This window comes from Elaeis guineensis, chromosome 12 (genome assembly GCF_000442705.2).
Source record: "Elaeis guineensis isolate ETL-2024a chromosome 12, EG11, whole genome shotgun sequence".
Taxonomy (NCBI): Eukaryota; Viridiplantae; Streptophyta; class Magnoliopsida; order Arecales; family Arecaceae; genus Elaeis; species Elaeis guineensis.
In genome coordinates, this window is record NC_026004.2 from 1,856,551 (window position 1) to 1,876,524 (window position 19,974).

Consider the following 19,974-nt stretch of genomic DNA (forward strand, 5'->3'; position numbering starts at 1 on the left):
GCTACCTCAGCTACATCGGATCACGTATTTATCGATCATCACAGCCCTTCGTGTGACCCGTCCAAGATGGTGATTACTGTAATTATCAATATAGATTAATCGAACGGTCTTATATCAGACGGACGTGACGGAGCACTCTCTCGCGAACGTCTCAACGACGAATCTAGACGGAAAGCCAAACCCATCTATTGGTAGCACCATTGCGGACACGAATGACACGTGTTCCACCGGCGGCCTGGACGAATGATATTATATGCGTTGACTTGGAATACGCCAGTTCGCTGTAGGCGAGTAGGCGACCGCTTTGTCTCCTCTCTCACTCTGCAGTGGTTCGCTCGGAAGAGCCGAAGAGGTGAGAAGGTTTACTTCTTTTTCTTCTTCTTCTTCTTTTTTTTTTAATATTTTTTTAACTCAATTTTTATTAAGTCTCGTAAGTTCATCAAACGAAGAGAAAAAAAGCAACGAGACGGGAGCGATTCTTGGATTGCTTCCTTCTCTGTCTTCATTGAATTTTGAGGGTGGTTGCAGGGACAATCTTGGCGACAAAGATGTGTTAGGTGGATGTTTGGTTGGGACATAAATTTTTTGATACCGCACGATACGGTAGGATAAAAAAAGAAATAAAATAAAAAATAATCAAATACGTGGATCAGTCAAAAAAAGATGTCTCCACAGAACATGCAAACTTCACTATGAGAAAAAAAAAAATTACAAGAGAAGATCTCATCCTCAACCCTCGTACAACCAATTTTTCCTTTATAAGAAGTTCTTCCTCACAAAAGCTCTTTCTCAAAAAAAACCCTCCTGAATCTCTGAAGCGACCGCTGTCCGCTGTCCACTATCCAGGAGCCTCTCTGCTTTTTTTTCTCTTGATATGGCATTTGCTTTCTCACTGGGTTCGAGTTTTCCATGGCTGATGAAGCCACGTGACACAAACCAAGCCACACTACATTCTGTTGCTTGATCAGGCCTTTTAAAGGCTTAAAAACAAATTAGAACATGATTAAAACTCCTAACAACATCCAAAAATCTCTCTTGAACCGTCGGATCAACACCAGAAGCTCTCCACGCCATCAGATCGTGCACTGATTCATGAAATAGTCCGTAGACCATGAGAAACGATCCAGAGACATCACGCAATCCACGGTGGACCACGAGAAACCGAGGGGAAACGCCTCCTCGGTTTACAGGCCCGTCCGTGGACCGCCCGATCCACGATGGATCGGGATACCCACGGATTGCTCCTGCACAAGCCGACAGGCCGGGGCCGGTCCGCGCCCACGCGCCTGGGCCTGGGCCGCACCCCCGCGCACGCGCGGCTGGGCTTGGGCCGGGCCTTTTGCGTTGGGCCGAGCTCTGCGCATCCAGGCCACGCGCTGCCGCGCTTGGGCTGCGCCCGTTGTGCCAGGCCGCGCCCTGCACGCTCGAGCCACACGCTGCCGTGCACCGCCGCACGCGGCCCCGCCGCCGTCGCTCCACCGGCGGTCCTCCACCGCTCTGAGTTTTGTGCCGACTTCAATCGGATGTATCTCCACCATCCGGACTCTATTTGAGGTGATCTTGCGCTCGTTGGACTCCATTTTTCATCGTGGATCTTATTGTGGGCTTAATATGAATCGAATCTTGATGTATCAAATCTTAACTATCTCCATCTCGACTCGATATTTAACCTTCTCCTGACTCTGAGAGCTTCTGGATCCCTCGCTCTCATTCCCTAGGGCAATCACCTGTTGATCATGGATGGACAAACATGGGAGTTGAGCCAAGCCGCTCGATCCCATCTTCATTGTATGCTGTGCTCTTCCTGACCTGAGATTTGCTCGGGGTATCATCCTGCGGTAATAGAAATCTTACCTTGCGATATTGCCTTTCATCCTTTCTGTCTGATCCACCTCCACCTGGAGCTCTACCTTGCTTTGAATTCCTCCTGGCTCCTGAAGCTTCACCTCGCACTGGGCTCCCTGTTAGGTAATAATATTCTCTCTTCTTCTTCTTCCCTTCTAAAACAATCCTATCATCGCATAACACCTTCAGGATTCCTCCACCAGCTACCGTCCTATAGCCTCTCGAATCTAGTCTACTCAGTGAGATAAGATTCTGCTTGAAATCGGATATGTATCGGACCTCCCCCAATCTCCTCACTGCACCATCATGTATCCTCCAACTAACCGTCCCGATGTCTCTGATCGCACAGCTCAATCCATCCGACAGATAAACAATATCCTCACTGTTCTCTAGAGAGTCAAACTGCTCTTTTCTATAACATATATGATAGATACATACAGAATCTAAAAGCCACTGCTGGAAAGAAATAGATACATCGTCAGATATCTCAAGGATATTTCTTTTTGAATCACTACTGATCATCGCTACAGCAGCCATTATCCGATCCCTAAGTTGAGAGCAATCTCTTGCTAGATGTTCTAACTTGTTACATCGGTAATACATGGTCTTGCTCAAGTCCCTCATCCTAGACTTGGACCGCTCTCGTTGCGATCTCCTATCGCCCTGTCTACCACCTCTCGCTCCTCCAGAAATCATCAAAACTGAGCTACCGCCACCTGAGCTCGAAGCTGGGTTCTCCCTCCTGAGAACTTCGTTTTGAAGAATCGTCGTGGTGACCTCGTCCATCTTGATTGTGCTCTTCCCCACTAGAAGAGTAGAAGAGCAGCCACTAAGGACTCATACGAAGAAGGAAGCGATGCTAGCAAAACTAGCACCTTGGTCTTCTCTTCAACATTCTCGCCAATGCTTAGGAGGTCGGTGAGGATTTTCTGAAAGTGGTTTAGATGCTTTTGCATGCTCTGTCCCTCAGTCATCTGCAGTTGGTAGAACTATCTTCAGAGAAAGAGAGTGTTGGTGAGAAATTTCATCATGTACAACTTCTCGAACTTCGATCACAGCACCGTCGGAGAAGTCTCGCTAAGCACATGAATCATCACCTAATCTGTTAGGTGCAAGCGGATGGTACTCATTTCCTGCATCTGGAGCCGCCTCTAATCCTGTACCTCTATAGTGGTCGGTTTCTCCTCGCACAAGAGAGCATCGATCAACCCTTGCTGGATGAGTACATTCTTTACCCTTGCCTGCCACAAGGAGAAATTATTCTTTTTATCAAATTTGTTGATCTCCATCTTGATTGATCATGTCTTTTCCATCTTCAATTTTACTCATCACCGCTGCAATCTGTGTTCTTATACCGTCTTGTTCTGATACCACTTGTTGGGTGGATGTTTGGCCAAGATACCACCTCCCAAGACTTTTTCGATACCGTGCGATACAGCAGGAAGAAAGAAGAAATAAAGCAGAAAACAATGAAATACATGGATCAGTCAAAAAAGAGCTCGTCTCCATGGGGCATGCAAACTTCACTATGAGAAAAAGAAATATTACAAGAGGAGATCTCATTCTCAACCTTCGTACACCTAATCTCTCCCTCACAGGAAGTTTTCTCTCACAAAAGCTCTTTTTAGAAAGACCCCCTTGAACCTCTTAGCGATCACTGTCCGCTATCCAAGAGCCTCCCTACTCTTTCTCCTCTCGGTACGGCATCTACTTTTTTGTTGGATTCTGGTTTTCCACGACTGACGAAGCCACGTGACACAAACCATGCCACACCACGTTATGTTAACAAAAACAGGGTTTTTATAGTCTTAAAACCCAATAACAATAGGATTAGAACTTTTAAGAGCACTTAAAGAGTTTCTCCGGATCGTCGGATCAACACCAGGAGCTCCCCACGTCGTTAGATCACGCATCGATTCACGGAATAATCTGTGGACTGTGAAAAATGATCCCGAAACGTCATGCGGTCTACGATGGATCGTGAGAAATCGAGGAGAAATGCTCCCTCGATCCACAAGCCAGTCCGTGGACCACCTGATCTACAGTGGATTGGGATACCCATGGGCTGCTCCTGTGTGCGTGTGGGCCTAGGTCGCGGATGCCTGGGCCTTGGCTGCGCCCTGCATGCCAGGACAGGCTCTGCATGCCTAGGCCGCGTGCTGCCGCGCCTGGGCCACATCCGTCATGCTGGGCCGTGCCCTGCGCCCCGCCACGCGCGGCCGCCGCTCCATCGGCCCGCCGCCGGCCGTCGGGAGTCCTCCGCCGTTTTGAGTTTCGTATTGATTTCAATCAGACGTATCTCCATCATCCGGATTCCATTTGAGGTGATTTTGGGCTTGTTGGACTTCATTTTTCGTTGCGACCTTACTGTAGGCTCAATGTGGACTGAATCTCGAGACATCAAATCCTAACAAGATGCTCATCGATGGAGAGCTGAGCAGCTCCGCCGCTGTCGAAGGGGAGCAAAACTACGATTTCGACCTTTTTGTTATCGGAGCCGGCAGTGGTGGTGTTCGTGCGTCCCGCAGTTCTGCTGGCTTCGGAGCTAAGGATAGGGTTTAGATGATGACGAATGAAACGGTGTTTTTAAGATATCGTTTACTTTTTGTTTCCCCTGGAGCAAGTTGGTTTTGTTTTTGACGGTGCCACCGAAAAGAATTCTCTATGTGAAATGGATTACTATTTTTAATGATCGTTTTTTGGGGTGTTTAGTATCTGCATGCGAAATGTTTGGATGGTTGCAAGGGGTGGGTAGTATACCAAACTAACGGCAAGGTTGCCACGAGCTGACAGGTATCAGCCATCGAGGAACCACGAGATCTTGGCTTGTCATATCTGAGATGGAGGCCAGAAAGATGTAAAAGAACTGAGTTGTTCCACGAATCAAAACATGAGCCAAGATAGTAAAAACGGGGATAACTATCATTTTCAGATATTAATTATATTTTTAATAATTTAAAAGCCCATCTAAGACGGTAATAGAGGGAGAAAAATCTTGGCTAATATAAAATATTTTGATATCTTATCAACCGACATTCTGGGGCATATAAGTTTGTAAAGGATGTTTTATAGATACCGTAACATCGAGTGCATGATATTGATACAAATTGATGTCTCGTCTAAGAAGAAAACCTTGGTTGGTTTACCCTGATATGTGAAGCTGATTGGGTTTAATGCTTCGGTAAGCACATTACTGTTTCTCATTTTAGGACTTGCCTGGTAAATGTTCTCTGGCATTGGTGGAATCTTTGACTTTACCAGTTAGATAATTAATTTTGTATGCACATCCACTAGCTTCTAGATCTTGTGTTGCATGGCTTGTCTAGAATTCATGGTGCTTTGCAATTCTGACATCTTCATAGATTTCAATGTTTTTCTTCTTTCTTACAATATTTCTTATTCTTTTTCTAAATAAAATCTGAGTTCTCAGCAATGAACTTTGGGACTGATCAACTATAATATGTGATGCAGGTGGCAATTTGTGGGCTTCCATTCCATCCAATCAGCTCGGAAGTCATTGGAGGAGTAGGTGGAACGTAAGTTTGCTGATGGAAGAAGCTTCTATTTATTATCCATGATTTAGTTTGTATTGTATTTGATGTTATGTCGCAATAATGGTGAGAAGGAATCTTATGCTTTCCATGGCCAGAATCTTCTGTATAAATTTGTTGTTTTGAAGATAATTACATGTTTAGGAACTAGTAATTTTTCCTTATCCATGTTTGGTTGGTACTATCATAAAGTCCTATGAATAAAACAAGATCTTCTGATGTCCAAATCTTCTCCTGATAAATAGGGTTATTGATATTCACCTAGCATTTGCTGAACATTTTTAGAACATATGATGCTGTAGGTGTGTTATACGTGGCTGTGTTCCTAAAAAGATATTGGTCTATGCGGCCTCATTTCGAGGTGAATTTGAGGTAAGATTTTAGCTGGCATATGGAACCGATTGTCCATATTGAAAATAATTATTATCAGAAAAGCTCTGTGAGGTTTTTGAGAGGAAGACTATGAGAATGCTTTCTTTTCTTTTTGAGATCCATCTAAGTCAATTTTACGTTTTTATATCTGGTGTATGATTTGGGATATACAGTTAGACAATATAAGGTTTTCTTTGCTTAACAGGATGCAAGAAATTTTGGATGGGAACTTAATGAGCAAATTGACTTCAACTGGAAAAAGCTTTTGCACAACAAGGTAAGGCTAAAAACTATTTATTTTTTTTTATTTATGCTATATTCTTCTCATCTCAAAGGGCATGATTTCTTCTATCTATCACCAGAACTCATATTAGAAATAAATATCACTTTTACTTAATTATGATATAGAGGAATGTTCAAGTTCCCTAATGTTCATGAGGGGACTTTTTACATGAGTCTAGCATGATCCTCATCTAAGAAAAAAGATGGTAATCAAGTTGTGATTAGGCAATCTATTGCTGGTACATAGACTTGCTTTGAGATGCTTTAGCTCACGGGTCATATCCAAATGTACACAATATGCTTTACTAACTATTCACCGTGAGAGTTACATAGACTAGGTGACTTCAGGTTGTTGTTCATTAGGTCGGTATGGGGCTGAAATTGATGATTCACTCTACATCCCACGGTGTTCAGCTGCACATCTAACTAGTTTACCAAGTAATATTTTTAATGCCAATGGCTTGCTTTATGATTGCATTGTGACAATATTCTATTGAAGAAATCTTGTGGATGTAGGTAACAACATTTTGAATGTTTTTTTCTAAAATGGGGACTCATTGAGCTTATGTTCACTAATGTGCAGACTCAGGAAATAATTAGGTTAAATGGTGTATACAAGAGATTATTGTCCAGTGCTGGTGTCACAATGCTTGAAGGGGAGGGCAAGATAATTGGTGCTCATGCAGTAGAAGTGACAAAACCTGATGGTTCAAAGCAGCAGTATTTGGCAAGACATATCTTGATTGCAACTGGTGGTCCGGCTCAGCGTGTAAATATTCCAGGAAAGGTTTGTGTTATTCTTGCTCAATTAGATGGTTGAACCAAGAAAGTTACTTGGATAATATCCTCGTTAGTAGCTGACATGTTGGTCTTCATTGGTTTGAAATCAGCATATCACTTTGTTCGTTCAATGGTAGGTGGTCACTAAGATATTGATTGACTTATGTATCAATATGGTGCTAGTTACTGGTGCAAAATCTAGCTTAAATAAGATCTACAAATTATGCTAAAATTGTCAGACTTTTATTCAATATGGGACAACAAATTCTTACCATAAATGACAACCTATAGCTTTGTTGTATCAAGAATGCTAATGGTGATTCTTTTGATTTGCAGTAGTTAACAAAATTTTTATGCGTGAAGACACATGTGCTTGTGTGTGTGTACACTTGAGGTTTTTTTTTTTTTTGCATGATTGAGTCTGTGCTAAGTGTCATCTAGAAACTGTATTTATCAATGATAAGAAGCTAACTCTCTCAATTGAATTAATAAAATAGATTATGATAGGTAATATGTTCTAAGTTTCATTTAGCAACCGTGGTTAACAATAATAGGAAGCTAATTTCTCGATTGAATTACTAAAATAGATTATTGTAGATATCAATTTGTTGTATATTGCCTGCTTCATGTTTCTGGACCTTCACTTGCTTCTTGAAGCCTTTGTTCTGCCCTTCCATTCAAACTTGTTCTCTTTATACTCATCTTGTATGATAATCAGGTCCTCCTACTGTGTCATGAATTTAACTTTTCCTGCTGTTGCTTCTGAATCTTCTCCCGCAAATACTTCTTACAAAGCTATCTAGCTCAATATCTGAGTTTGAAATGCCGTAATCCCTGCTTGTTATGTGAAGTTATTTCTATGGCATACAAAAATCAATGCTAACATTATCAAAGCTTCTTAGACCTCAGAATTTGTCTTTGAGATCAAGGTTGTTGTCTAAAAACAAGCGTATGATTAGTTTGACTTTATTCATTTGTTGATATTGTAATTTGCCACAAAACATTAATTTTAATTTGATGTATCAGGAGTTGGCAATCACTTCTGATGAGGCCTTGAGCTTGGATGAACTACCCAAGCGAGCAGTGATACTTGGTGGAGGGTATTGTCATGTTTTATTCAATACTTTTGTTTTGGACATTAAAATAATTCTTCCCCCTTGGTTTTTGTTGTTGTGATATTATTGTCTATGCAACCTTATGCATACAGATACATTGCTGTTGAATTTGCATCAATATGGCGAGGGATGGGTGTTATAGTGGATTTATTTTACCGAAAGGAACCTCCATTAAGGTTTGTACCTTAGCGTGTAATTTCCATATGTGCTTGGTTCAGATTTCCATGTGTGCATTATCATAGAAGCATCTGATATTAATTGTTGAGTGCATTTTGCCAGACAATGTTATAACTGAAGTAATAATTGGCCCATGTAATAGCTCCTTAAGGCTCTAAGCTTGTTCAAAGCTTGTAAAAAGGGTGAAGACCCTAAGCTAAGTATTGGTGCATCCTTGGTCTTAGTCTTTTTATGAAACCCTTTGGGCTGAGAGCAGTGAGGGTCATTCTAGTTTATATGAACTTTTTTTTTTCATTATGTAGTAAGTAGCAGCTATATGCTTAAACTTGGGATTTCACTTGTGAAATTTGCGGTTATTTGATTATGAACTGTCAGCTGTAGGCCCGTCCCTTTTTCTCATTAAACTTTTGGACCAGGTATTAATTAATGAAAAATAAAGATTCTTCTGACTTTTTAATCATATTGCATTGTATATCAGTTTGAATGCAAGTTGCTTATCCAAGGGTAGAGAACCATAGGTACCCAAGTATTGAATTGATCTAGGGGAATTTTATTGAGCTGATGGGTAAAAAAAAGAACTTGCATTTCTTTATCAATTTTATACCACAAGCTTTATCATAGGGGAAGATGTCTTGTCGAAAGTTGAATAATAGAAGGGCCAGAACTAGACAATACAGCGATTCTGAAAAAGGACAACAACAAAGGCTCCTCATAGACCTATTACAACAAATCAAAGTTGCCAGAGGTGGGAACAAATGCTAGGGTGGATTTGGATGTGGGTACAGAGAAGCACTCTATCAGAAAAAAATTGAATATGAAAGTGCTAAGAAAGCAGGTGAGGGGATGAGTTTCAGAAGCAGGTAGAATACCCTTGGTAGAAATATCCATCTGCTAATGACCAAATATAGAGGTCCCTTCTAATCATGAAATCAATCAACTAGCCCATTATCTGTCCATGATATTTGAGTCTCACATAGGGTGCCAATTTATGTGTTAAATGTGTTACATACTAGGCCTAACTACCCTGTTACCCCTTCAAATGGATGGATAAACCTGAAGAAAACAGGATTATTAACCCTACCATGATTGTAGTCACTTTATAATGCAATATTTGATTGAGCATATTATTTTTCATTCAGTTTACCTAGATTGAGTTGGTCAAAAGACTTTGTTGTATTACTAGCTGTAACATTCAATATGTGAATTTCTGGATACAGAGGTTTTGATGATGAAATGAGGGCTGTTGTTGCAAGAAACCTTGAAGGCAGGGGAATTAAATTACACCCTGGGACAAATTTGTCTGAGGTACATTTGCCCCCAAGAGGATTGAGTTAGCTCACCAATTTCCCCCTTTTTTTGCATCTTCTATTTTTGTTTTTACCAATCTAAAATGAAACCCTCCCTTTTTTTTTTTAATAATGTTAGTTGAGTAAAACAGAAGATGGCATAAGAGTTCTGACTGACCATGGAGATGGAATTATGGCTGATGTTGTTTTATTTGCAACAGGTATTCTTCTGTTCCACTCTTGTTATATAAATGTTCTGAAGATTATTTTGGAGGGACACAACAAGAAAACAGACATTGACTATGTCCAAAATTAAAAAGGATCCTTACAGCTAGAGTGCAGAATGTGTAATATGTAAAGTAACAACCCCTCCCCCTCCCCCAATTTTTCTCCTGGAAAATTTTAAACGGTTAAATATGAAATTTAGACATGGTAATCATCCTTGGAGGTTTTCAGAATAACAATTCGAACTTTTTCAATTGTTATTCTCATCAAGAAGTCCATTTTAAAACCCAGAAGTTAAGCGCACACAAGCACATAAAGGCATAAACTAGTGCCAATACTATATTACTAAAATTTAAATAAAAAAAATACCTAAAACTGTTATTTACTTTTTAAGAATTAGTATGCTAGCATCAGAAGCTAATGATCTATGCTTTTAAATTGTATTATTTTGTATAAACTAGATTTTCTTCTGAAAGATGTATTATGGCATGTATCTGAATAGTATGGGCTGGAACTGACTGGGCAAACTGATCTTACATCATTTCTTTTTCATTCTTAATGGCATGCACAATATCTAGAATTCTTTTTCGTATTCAGCAAAAATTCTTTAGTATTGTTTTATCGAAACCCTGTAGTATCTATACATGGAGGAAATACGATTTGCAACTTCTAATTTGTATATTTTACTCGAACATGCCATTTCTCCAAGTCCTCTTTTTGACATGCTTGCACATATTTGTTGTTAGCAATTCACAGATTTTCAAAACTTTTCCTTAAATCTCTAAAAGAAGTCATAGAGTCTTTCAACTCAAATGTTGGTCTATAAAAATGTATATCCTATCTGCCCGTACTTCACATAACAGGGCTCATGATTTGTATATCATTAGCCAACTTGTTCTGAGGACAGTTATTTTGAACTTTATATATCACATCTTTTCTAGTGGACTTTGTAAATGAATTGATATCAATGGAAGAATATAGGTGGAATATGCAGAGTAAAGCCATGCTTTAGGTTCTTAAATCTATGCCCAGAGAAAATACCAAATCATGAGATACAATTAAATTCCTATTTTTTTGAACAACTAAGCTCCACCTTCTTACTCCTCTTGCTGCTGACTTGTTGACAATTGTTGTATCATCTTGATGCTAAGAATTTCTTTCTTCATTTTTTGATATTTTTTGTTTGACTACGAAGTCCTGGCATTTTGCATTAATATCAACTTTCTAGTCATTTTTGAGCTATATGTGGTCATAAATGAGCCCATCCTCGGTGATGTTAGTTCATTTAGTTCATGTGTACAGCTGGTGATCATAAATGGCTTCAGTCATATTAATTAAACATGTAACGAGCTGTGTCCATCTTTTCAGTTTTTGCTCTTCAAGTTACCATGCAACTAGTTTCCTGTTAACAGTTACCTAGAGTGTCCTGGTTTAGGAAGTTATTGGTTTTGTTGTTTTCTCATTTGACATGGAATTCTTGCATCCTGCATACCTGGATTGTATTACCATTTGCATATACATTTTGTACAATCACTTAAAGGCTGCAGTATGTGAACCTAAAAGTTCAAATAGTCTCTGTTACCGCTGAAATCTGGACCACGATCGGAAACTGCTGAGCGGTGGCGCGTCCTCCTTAAAGAAAAACCGGCAAGCAAGTCTTGATCGGAGTGGACTTCAGTGGGGACCCTCCGACGCTCAAATCAGATCACAGAAAAACAAAAGAGAAGGAGTGAACTAGATTATGGTCGCGTACCTTGGGAGATTCTTTGTAGGTTCTTTTATAAGTCAAAATTGTGTAACCGTCTAGAGAGATCATGGTGCGATTCAGGCGCGACGTGGCTAAACTTCCGATCGAGATTAATGGGGTAGTTATTGCACCTACCCTTTTCGTTTCGAGATCAACTGAAAGTCGTGGGTGCTTTTGAATTTTGAAATAGGACGCAGGTGAGATCGACCCTGTCTCTTTAATTGAGAGTTCGGTCTTATTTAATGAAAGCAGATGTTGAGGAGAAGAAACAGCTAAGTTAGATCTTACCCGATGAGATGAGGTCTGATGGGGGTTGGTGTATGCTTATGGCCGAAGTCAGAACTTGGCATGCTCAGGTACTTCACCATCTGCCGTCTGTGTTAGAGGCCAGTCGTCATGGAGACAGGAGTAAATCATGTGATGCCAAAGTCATAAATGGCTGATCCTAAGAATTTTGCTCAGGACAGTGGTCCGAATCCCAGAATCATCATAGGTCGAAGCTAAGATTAGATTACATCACCACGCCTAATAGTCCATATCTAGCCACTAGCTCATGTCTTCAGCCCAAAGAGGAAATATCCTTCCAACACAGATCCCCTACTCCCGAGTTCAATTGGAGCGAAGGGAGTACCAGAATTTTGATTGGCCAAAGATGCATTGTCCTTTTTGCGAGAGAGGCGCGCCATTCCCCTGATTCTACCGATCACCCTTTAATCATGATTGCAGTACCAATCTCTGGTGCATCTCTTCACGGTGCAAAAAAGCAAAAAAGGGATAAAGAGGGTTGGACCTTGGTTCTAGAATGGAGAACCAAAAAATCGATGATAAAATGGAAAGAGATCGAAATGATAGAACACAAAAAAAGGTCAAAAAAGTGAAAAATCTCGACAACAAAAGGGTGAATAGGAAGCCTATGTCCGGTCTTAAAGGCCTCTTCATACAAACTTATCCTATCAAGAGGAGTGCTTACTTTACCACTGGGATCAGGATACTCTAATTCAAAGACAATTGGGATCTTGTATCAACCACGAATACGATTCAAATCCCTAACTCCCAATTTAGATTCAATCTGATCTGGAGCAAAAGATGTGGCGCTATGTTCCTCATCCCCACTAATAGGAATATCTCCAGAAGAGGAAGGGAGTGATTCGAAAGAGCAATTTTCGCTATGGCTTTTAGAATCTGCCATTGGAAACACAGGAAACAACCGAACTAGAAAGATAAAAAAGAGATAAAAAGAGGAGAGAAGAAAAACCAACCTGCTGTGGCATAATAAAAAAAAGATGGCGATTCTTCAGGAGAAGAAAATGACTACCTGAAAGCAAACCGCCGACGACCGAAAACCCTCGATATGTGAAGAAAACTTGGAGGAAAGAAAGTTTGAGAATGTACGGGAAAGGTCAGAGATCATCTCTTTTTTAAACACAAAAAATTGAAACTATCCGGATACTGAATTTTGTTCAGCCGTCCGATAATTGACACGTAGCGTAATCTATGGATGGCAAAGAGGAGTTAGTCGATCAATTAATGATTGTGCGGGAAACAACGTGCACCATTCCCTTGATTCTGCCAATTGCCCTTTAATTATGATTGCAGTTTGAAATGGCTCTTCGGTCCACTCAAGAAGCATATGCACCACTCTCGCGGAAAGGACAATGCGTCTTCAGCCAATCAGAATTCTGGTACTCCCTTCGTTCAAATTGAACTCGGGAGTAGGGGGCATGTGTTGAGGGGATATTTTCTCCTTGAGCTGAAGATATGAGCCAATGGTTAGATATGGGCTGTTAAGCATGGTGATGTAATCCAATCTTAGCTTCGGCCTGTGATGATCCTGAGATCCTAACCACCATCCCGAGCAGAATTCTTAGGATCGACCATTTATGACTTCGGTATCAAACTATTTACTCCTATCCCCATGATGACTGGCCTTTAACATAGACGGTAGATGGTGGAGTACCTGAGTATGTCGAGTTCTGACTTCGACCATAAGCATATATCAGCCCCCATTAGATTTCATCTCATCGGATAAGTTCCAACTTAGCCGTTTCTCCTCCTCAACATCCGCTTCCATCAAATTAGACCGAACTCTCAATTAAAGAGACAGGACCGATCCCACCTGCGTCCTATTTCAAAATTCAAAAGCACTTACGACTTTTAGTTGATCCTGAAACGAAAAGGATAGGTGCAGTAACCATCCCATCAATCTCGATCGCGAGTTTAGCCACGTCGCGTCTGAATCGCCCCATGATCTCTCTAGACGGTTACACAACTTTGACCTATAAAAAAACTTATAGGGGACCTCCCAAGGTACGCGACCATAATCTACTTCACTCCTTTTCTGTTTTCCTGTGATCTGACTTGAGCGTCAGAGGGTCTCTGTCGGAGCCCACTCCGGTTAGGATTTGCTTGCAGGTTTTCCTTTCAGGAGGATGTGCCACCGCTCCAGCAGTTTCCGACTATGGTCCAGATTTCAGCGGCAACAGTCTCCATGTTCAGGTGATGTGATCTGATGCAATAATACTACGACATTCAAAATAAGGTTGATCACGCAATTGTGACCAATTGCAATTCTGAGTGCTACTTCCTTAAAACTTTATGCATGTCCTGTAACTAATAAGGTTTAACATTTACAGTAATCCTTAGGCAGTTCAATTAAATTTCTGTGCATCTGTTTTTCAAATTTATGAGATATAGAGGAGAGTAGAATTTTTCATGCGAGGTCAGTTGAACATTGACAAGAGGATAACTACCAAAGGCTGTCATTTAAGGAATAAATAGTGTTAAGAGTCATTTGCTGTGTTGTTAAGCGCTGATAAGAGATTAAGACAATATCGAATATGCCTCTTCCAAGCATAAAAATACTTGAATATCAATGGGCTGTCTCTTCTGTGCATTGCTTTTAGAAAACGGGCCAGGCGGCCACTTAGGTGGCCGCTTTAAGCACGTAGGGCCCTCTAGCACTCCTACTGGGCCTAGTTACCCCAAGAAATATCCTGCCAGAAGGCGGGTGCCTGGGTGTGTCCATGCTTAAAGTGCACTCAAAAAGCACGCTCTTTGAGTGGGCACTTGGGTAGGGTATTTAGCAGGTTTGGTTTTATGGGTCGGGTACCCATCACTTAGCAAACCCGATCTTTTTCAAACTTCACCCTTTCACCTTCCCCATCAATCTGGCTTTTGTTTAACTAAATCCCTGTGATGGATATCAAACACACTCTGTCAGGCAGCAATATCTGAACTAAGAAATATAGGAATCAATGATATGTCCAAAATTATAACAACTGTACTAGCTGTGGCTCCTTGAGAATTGTTGATGATTTTTGATACTCAGAATCAGGGTTCGATAAGTATGGTATACAACTTGTTGCCAGCTTGCACTTTCACTCTTATTTCTCATGCCACTTTGAAGTGTGCTGAACTGAATGTTTATGCTCCTTTCATGACGTTTCCTTTGTGCTCATCCCACTTGTATTTTCTAAGTTCTGACAATGTTGAATTGTGAAATGTAAGCCTGCTTATGTATTTACTATAAATATTGGGAATCTTATTAATTCTGGGTGTTCCCTTTGCTCTGGTGTTATCAAAGATCAAAGACTATAATAATTCATGCAACATTTTGCCTATGCCATACTCATGTTTAGGAATTGCAGGTAGGAGTCCAAACGCAAAGAGGTTGAACTTGGAGGCTGTTGGTGTTGAGGTTGATAAAACTGGAGCTATAAAGGTTAGTTGCTTCTCCATAATACTTCAATATTTGTATATCTGTTCTGTTAGTCTATAACGAAAAGTATTGGATTCAAACAGAGTAGTTAACATGAGTTTTTATTTTTTTATTTTTAATACACCAATAATATGATAATGGATGTTATCAGATTGTGTTGTTAAGGTTCATGAGTTCTTAACAAGATGATAAACCTTTTGAACTAATTGTAGTCTTTTCTTGCATTTGTAGGTTGATGAGTATTCTCGCTCCTGTTCCCAGCATATGGGCTGTTGGTGATGTTACAAACCGTATGAACCTCACTTCTGTAGCATTAATGGAAGGAACTTGCTTTGCTGTATGTGGACTGTCTGAGGCTTTATAAATTACCATAATTGAACTTGAAGGGGATTTGCTTCTTCATGATATTAACCTTAAAATAATTGAATTGTGTTCTTTGAGTTGCAGAAAACTGCATTTGGTGGACAGCCGACCAAACCTGATTACAATTTTGTACCTTGTGCTGTGTTCTGGTAACTGTTCTCTTCCTATTCTCACTCTTTCACATGAAAATCCATCCTTTTTATTTTATTTTACTTGGTTATAATTCTATGCCTTTATCAGCTTCGCTACTGCTGTGGCTAATACCTTCACCATGTAACCGTTGCATACTGTAGCTAGATAACTTAGGAAAAATAGGGTAAACATGTGCCACTCTTTTTCAAAAGTAGCCAAACATGCCAGGACTAAATGGAGATTGGGATGGGAGACAGTGCGTTGATTTGTTTAAAGGGACATTTTCATTTCCTTCATAGCAGAGGAATGGTTTCCCAAATATAATTTTACCTATTTGTATATCTTGCGATAGTTGTTAACTCCTGTTAGCTTGGTTGGCATCTCTCCCCTAAGGGCTTTCCCTAGGAGGAGGTCGAGTGTTCAAATCTTGGGTATTGCTTAAAAGATAATTATCACCTTTTTCATACGTACTACAGATTTTTTTTTTTTTTTTTCAGTTTAAATTGTAGTACCATGGGATATTAGGGTAGTCATTTGAATCAGATTTTCTTTTATTTTCAAACGTCCATTATCATAAGCAATGCTTGTTCCTTCTTAATCATGAGTGGATTTTAAATGCTTGTCCCAAATATATCCACTTCATTGTTACCATATTCCATCTTTTCTTTTAATGTCTTCTATGTTGCATGGATTCCTCTTTTGTATCATGCTCGCATGAAGACTTGGATTCAAGGTTGCTGAACTGGAATTGGAGGCTGTATTGGCCACGACCAGTCTGGCACGGTATGGAATCGAGAGGGAGGGAGAGAGGCAGGAAGAGAGAGGGAGGAGGGAGGAAATGAGGGAAAGAGAGGGTAGGGCGGGGGGGGGGGGGTCCGAGGGAGAGAGAGGGGGCTCGAAAGCCCTCATTGAAACAAAGATCCCCTATTTCATTTCAGATAGGGGATCTCTTTTTGATTTTACTAATTTCAAACTAAAATCAGCAAATGGTTTGCCAACTTCACTTCAGTTTTGAAATTAGAAAAATAAAAAAAAAGACCTCCTCTTTCGAGCCCTCTCTTTCTCCCTGCCTCCCTCCCTCCCTCCCTCCCTTGCTCTCCTTCTCCCTTTCGCTCCATTTCAAACCGAGGTAACGAACTGTGCTATTTATTTACTGGTCTGGTTCAGTACATCCCAATCCTATGGATTCAGCATAGTTTGCCAAATCAGTCGACCTTGCTTGGATTTTCATTTAATAGTTGGAACTTTCCATGTCCAAAGTCATGGAAATTAATAGTAACACTACTGAAAGCATATGTTCTCAGATGATTCATTTTAAGCTTTTGTCTCCTGCAATTTCTTGCATCTATTTCCCTCTCTATGGATAATTCCCACTATAAGATGCATTATGTTTTGGTTAACCAGTGGGACTATGTTTGAACAGCCCTCCCCCCCAACCCCCACCCCCACCCCAACCCCTCAAACAAAAAAAAGAAAAAAATGCGGGGCTATGTGCATTCTGAATTATAGACATGATCTAAATCCTTTTGATTCATATCAATGTGGATTGTGGGGGATGTTTGGTGTAAATCCCTTTTTAGCAGTGTAGTTAATATATGTAACTTTTGGAGGACAGATGTTCGGTGGACTTGTATTGTTTACCAATTATTCTCTGATTTTCTCATTTTCTTTTTGTTCGCAAAGTGTCACACAACTCTTTTATCAAGAATGGACAAAATGAATTCCTTGAGCGTGCAAGTTAGTTGTGCAACATGAGCTTGCATTTTCACCTACAGCCAACAGCCATCAAGCCTTATTTATGTGGTGTTAGCAATGCATTTTTATCTGACTACCGTCAGATTCAGTCTAAACAAGATGCATTGCTGAATACATTAGAATGCCTTTCAGGTTGTATTTCACTTCAGAATAAAACTTCATGTCAGATTGTTGAACCTATGTTCCGGAGATGCCTTATCCTTGAAACCATATTACACTTTCAAGGTCATGTAGTTGCATATGATTTCTTTTCTCAATGTTTGTCGATGTGGTTGTGACATGAAATGTTCTATTTGTTTGTTAGCATACCTCCACTCTCTGCGGTAGGCCTCAGCGAACAGCAGGCTATAGAGCAAACCAAGAGTGATGTTCTGGTTTATACATCAATGTTCAATCCAATGAAGAACACGATCTCTGGGTAAGTATCATGGATCAAAAGACTACTGCTTATGAAGAAAAAAGAGAAGAAAGACATACATTTTTAAAATATTTTACATTATGTTTTAGTTTCTGGTCTTTTTAGCTTTTCTTATTGAATATCAGATGTTCACTCCTGAAATTACCTAAGGAATTGAAGTCTATCATAAATAATAATGAATTGCATGAACATGTGGTATAACCATGTTTAACAGTGTAGCATATGTAAAGGAATGCACTGATCTCAATTTGTTGTGAATTTAGCGCATTGTACATGCATGGCCTCCACTCCTACCTATGTTTGTGGTTATGGCATCTTGGCACAGCATATGTTAAGGCATCACGCATCCATTTTCTTGCAGTCTTCTACAAAAAGTACCTGAAGTTTTAACCATTGTCAGTTATTTCTCTATCCGATGTCTATTGATATTAACAGAGCATCTCATTGTTTTGGTCTGATTTGTCATGTTCTCAGAAGGCAAGAGCAAACAGTTATGAAGCTGGTTGTTGATTCGGAGACCGATAAAGTACTGGGTGCATCCATGTGTGGTCCAGATGCACCTGAGATTATGCAGGTAACTTTTCATGACTATAACGTATGTCTTCGTTGGTTCCAGACTTTCAGCATTTTGATATTTTCCAAATCAACTTTTCTTCTAAAGATGGATCTTCTTCCAAACATCATGGCTTTAGTTTCTTCCTATAGTAGTATGTGGTAACACATAATAAGTGGTCTCCTTTCCGTTTGTCATCATGATCACTGATTTCATTAACTGTGCGACATTGTTTTATTTGTTATACTCAGGGTATTGCTGTTGCACCCAAGTGTGGAGCCACTAAATCACAATTCGACAGCACAGTAAGCCAATTTCTTCTACTCAAATTTCCTACATTAGACATCTAAGGAAAAGGACGAGCCATTTAAAAGAGTCATGCCATAACATCCTTCCTTCGACCTACCATGGAGCTTTTCACCTGGTATATTGCTCCAGGTGGCCATTCTGATAGTTGAATTCATCTTAAAATTAAAACTTCGGGGCTGGTTCATATTCTAATATAGGCCTGCCTAACACCAAGTTTTGCCTCTGGTAGACAATGATTTCTATATGATAACACTTGACTTGCATGTTCAGTTTGTTTAGAATTCAGCCATGCTCTTTTCCCTGATTCTTGAGTGAGTTATATAAATGGATGGGAATTAAGACTTTCTTACCAGTGTACTCAAGGTCCAATTATTTTGTACATGGATTGTTGTATGATTTCATTTGCTGTTACATTCTGAACTCTGCTATCCATGGCAGGTGGGAATCCACCCCTCAGCTGCTGAAGAACTTGTAACAATGAGGTCTCTGACAAGGCGTGTTGCTGCTGGAGGTAAACCAAAGGCGAACTTGTAAGGGTGAATTTTCACCTCCAGAAGAGTTACACCTTCTATTTTACTTGTCATACAAAAACAACTTTACCTGCGGTCTGTTTTTTAGACCCCATTTTTGCTGATCCTGCCAGTTTCATTTTGAGATATATTTGTCAAGAAGTTTAAGGTCATGCATTACAAAGTTGCAGGATTAATCTACAGCTTCATTAAAAAAATTAGTTGCGATTTGCGAACACGCACACACGAGGACGCACCTGTTCATGCCATGACTTCATGTGAGTGTTGAATCTTGATGTATGGTTTCAATATTAGTTGGAACAGCATTTCTTCTCTTAATGGTGTTCGACAAGGCTAGAAGGATTGTTGTTCTGTTTGGTAATAGAACACCATCGGGGCTGTTGTGGAATTCATGCCGGGGGATCCAGCTTCATAGAACTCGAGGGATGAAGCCATGGTATCTACCAACTCGGTCTTCTCACTCATCTGCTTTTGCTTTGCGACTGGCTACAGCTCTTTATGGGAACGAAACCAGTTTGTGAATGTATTTTGAAAGTTTTGGTGATTAGCGGTCCATTTGGCTCATCATTTTTGTATTTTGACTCTACAAGAACATAAGCTTTCCGATGCCAATCTTCCCATCCTGACCAACCCTTGACGATGGCAGTGGAGGCTGACGGGCCACAATTCTAACCCTTGAGGGGGCGATGGGGGTTGATCGACCATGAATCTAACCCCTGAGGGTGCATGCATCTGCCGGGGTAGCCATGTGCTGCCCGACGAGACTGAGCACGCCTCCATCCGGTGTTCTGGGGCCACAGATAAAGCTGGAAAGGA

At 40.4% G+C, this 19,974-nt stretch overlaps 1 protein-coding gene across 1 annotated transcript; it reads left to right on the forward strand.

The window, feature by feature from the left end:
- The first annotated feature begins 4,437 nt into the window (after positions 1–4,437).
- LOC105055818 (glutathione reductase, cytosolic-like) lies at positions 4,438–19,334 on the forward strand. Its single transcript, XM_019854156.3, is given in 16 exon segments — positions 4,438–5,381; positions 5,699–5,768; positions 5,974–6,045; positions 6,634–6,837; positions 7,857–7,930; positions 8,038–8,121; positions 9,340–9,427; positions 9,548–9,629; positions 15,028–15,101; positions 15,330–15,349; positions 15,351–15,435; positions 15,546–15,610; positions 17,653–17,766; positions 18,241–18,340; positions 18,571–18,624; positions 19,067–19,334. Coding segments are annotated over 16 exon segments (1,353 nt in total). The 5' UTR covers positions 4,438–5,310; the 3' UTR covers positions 19,163–19,334.
- Positions 19,335–19,974: the final 640 nt, after the last annotated feature.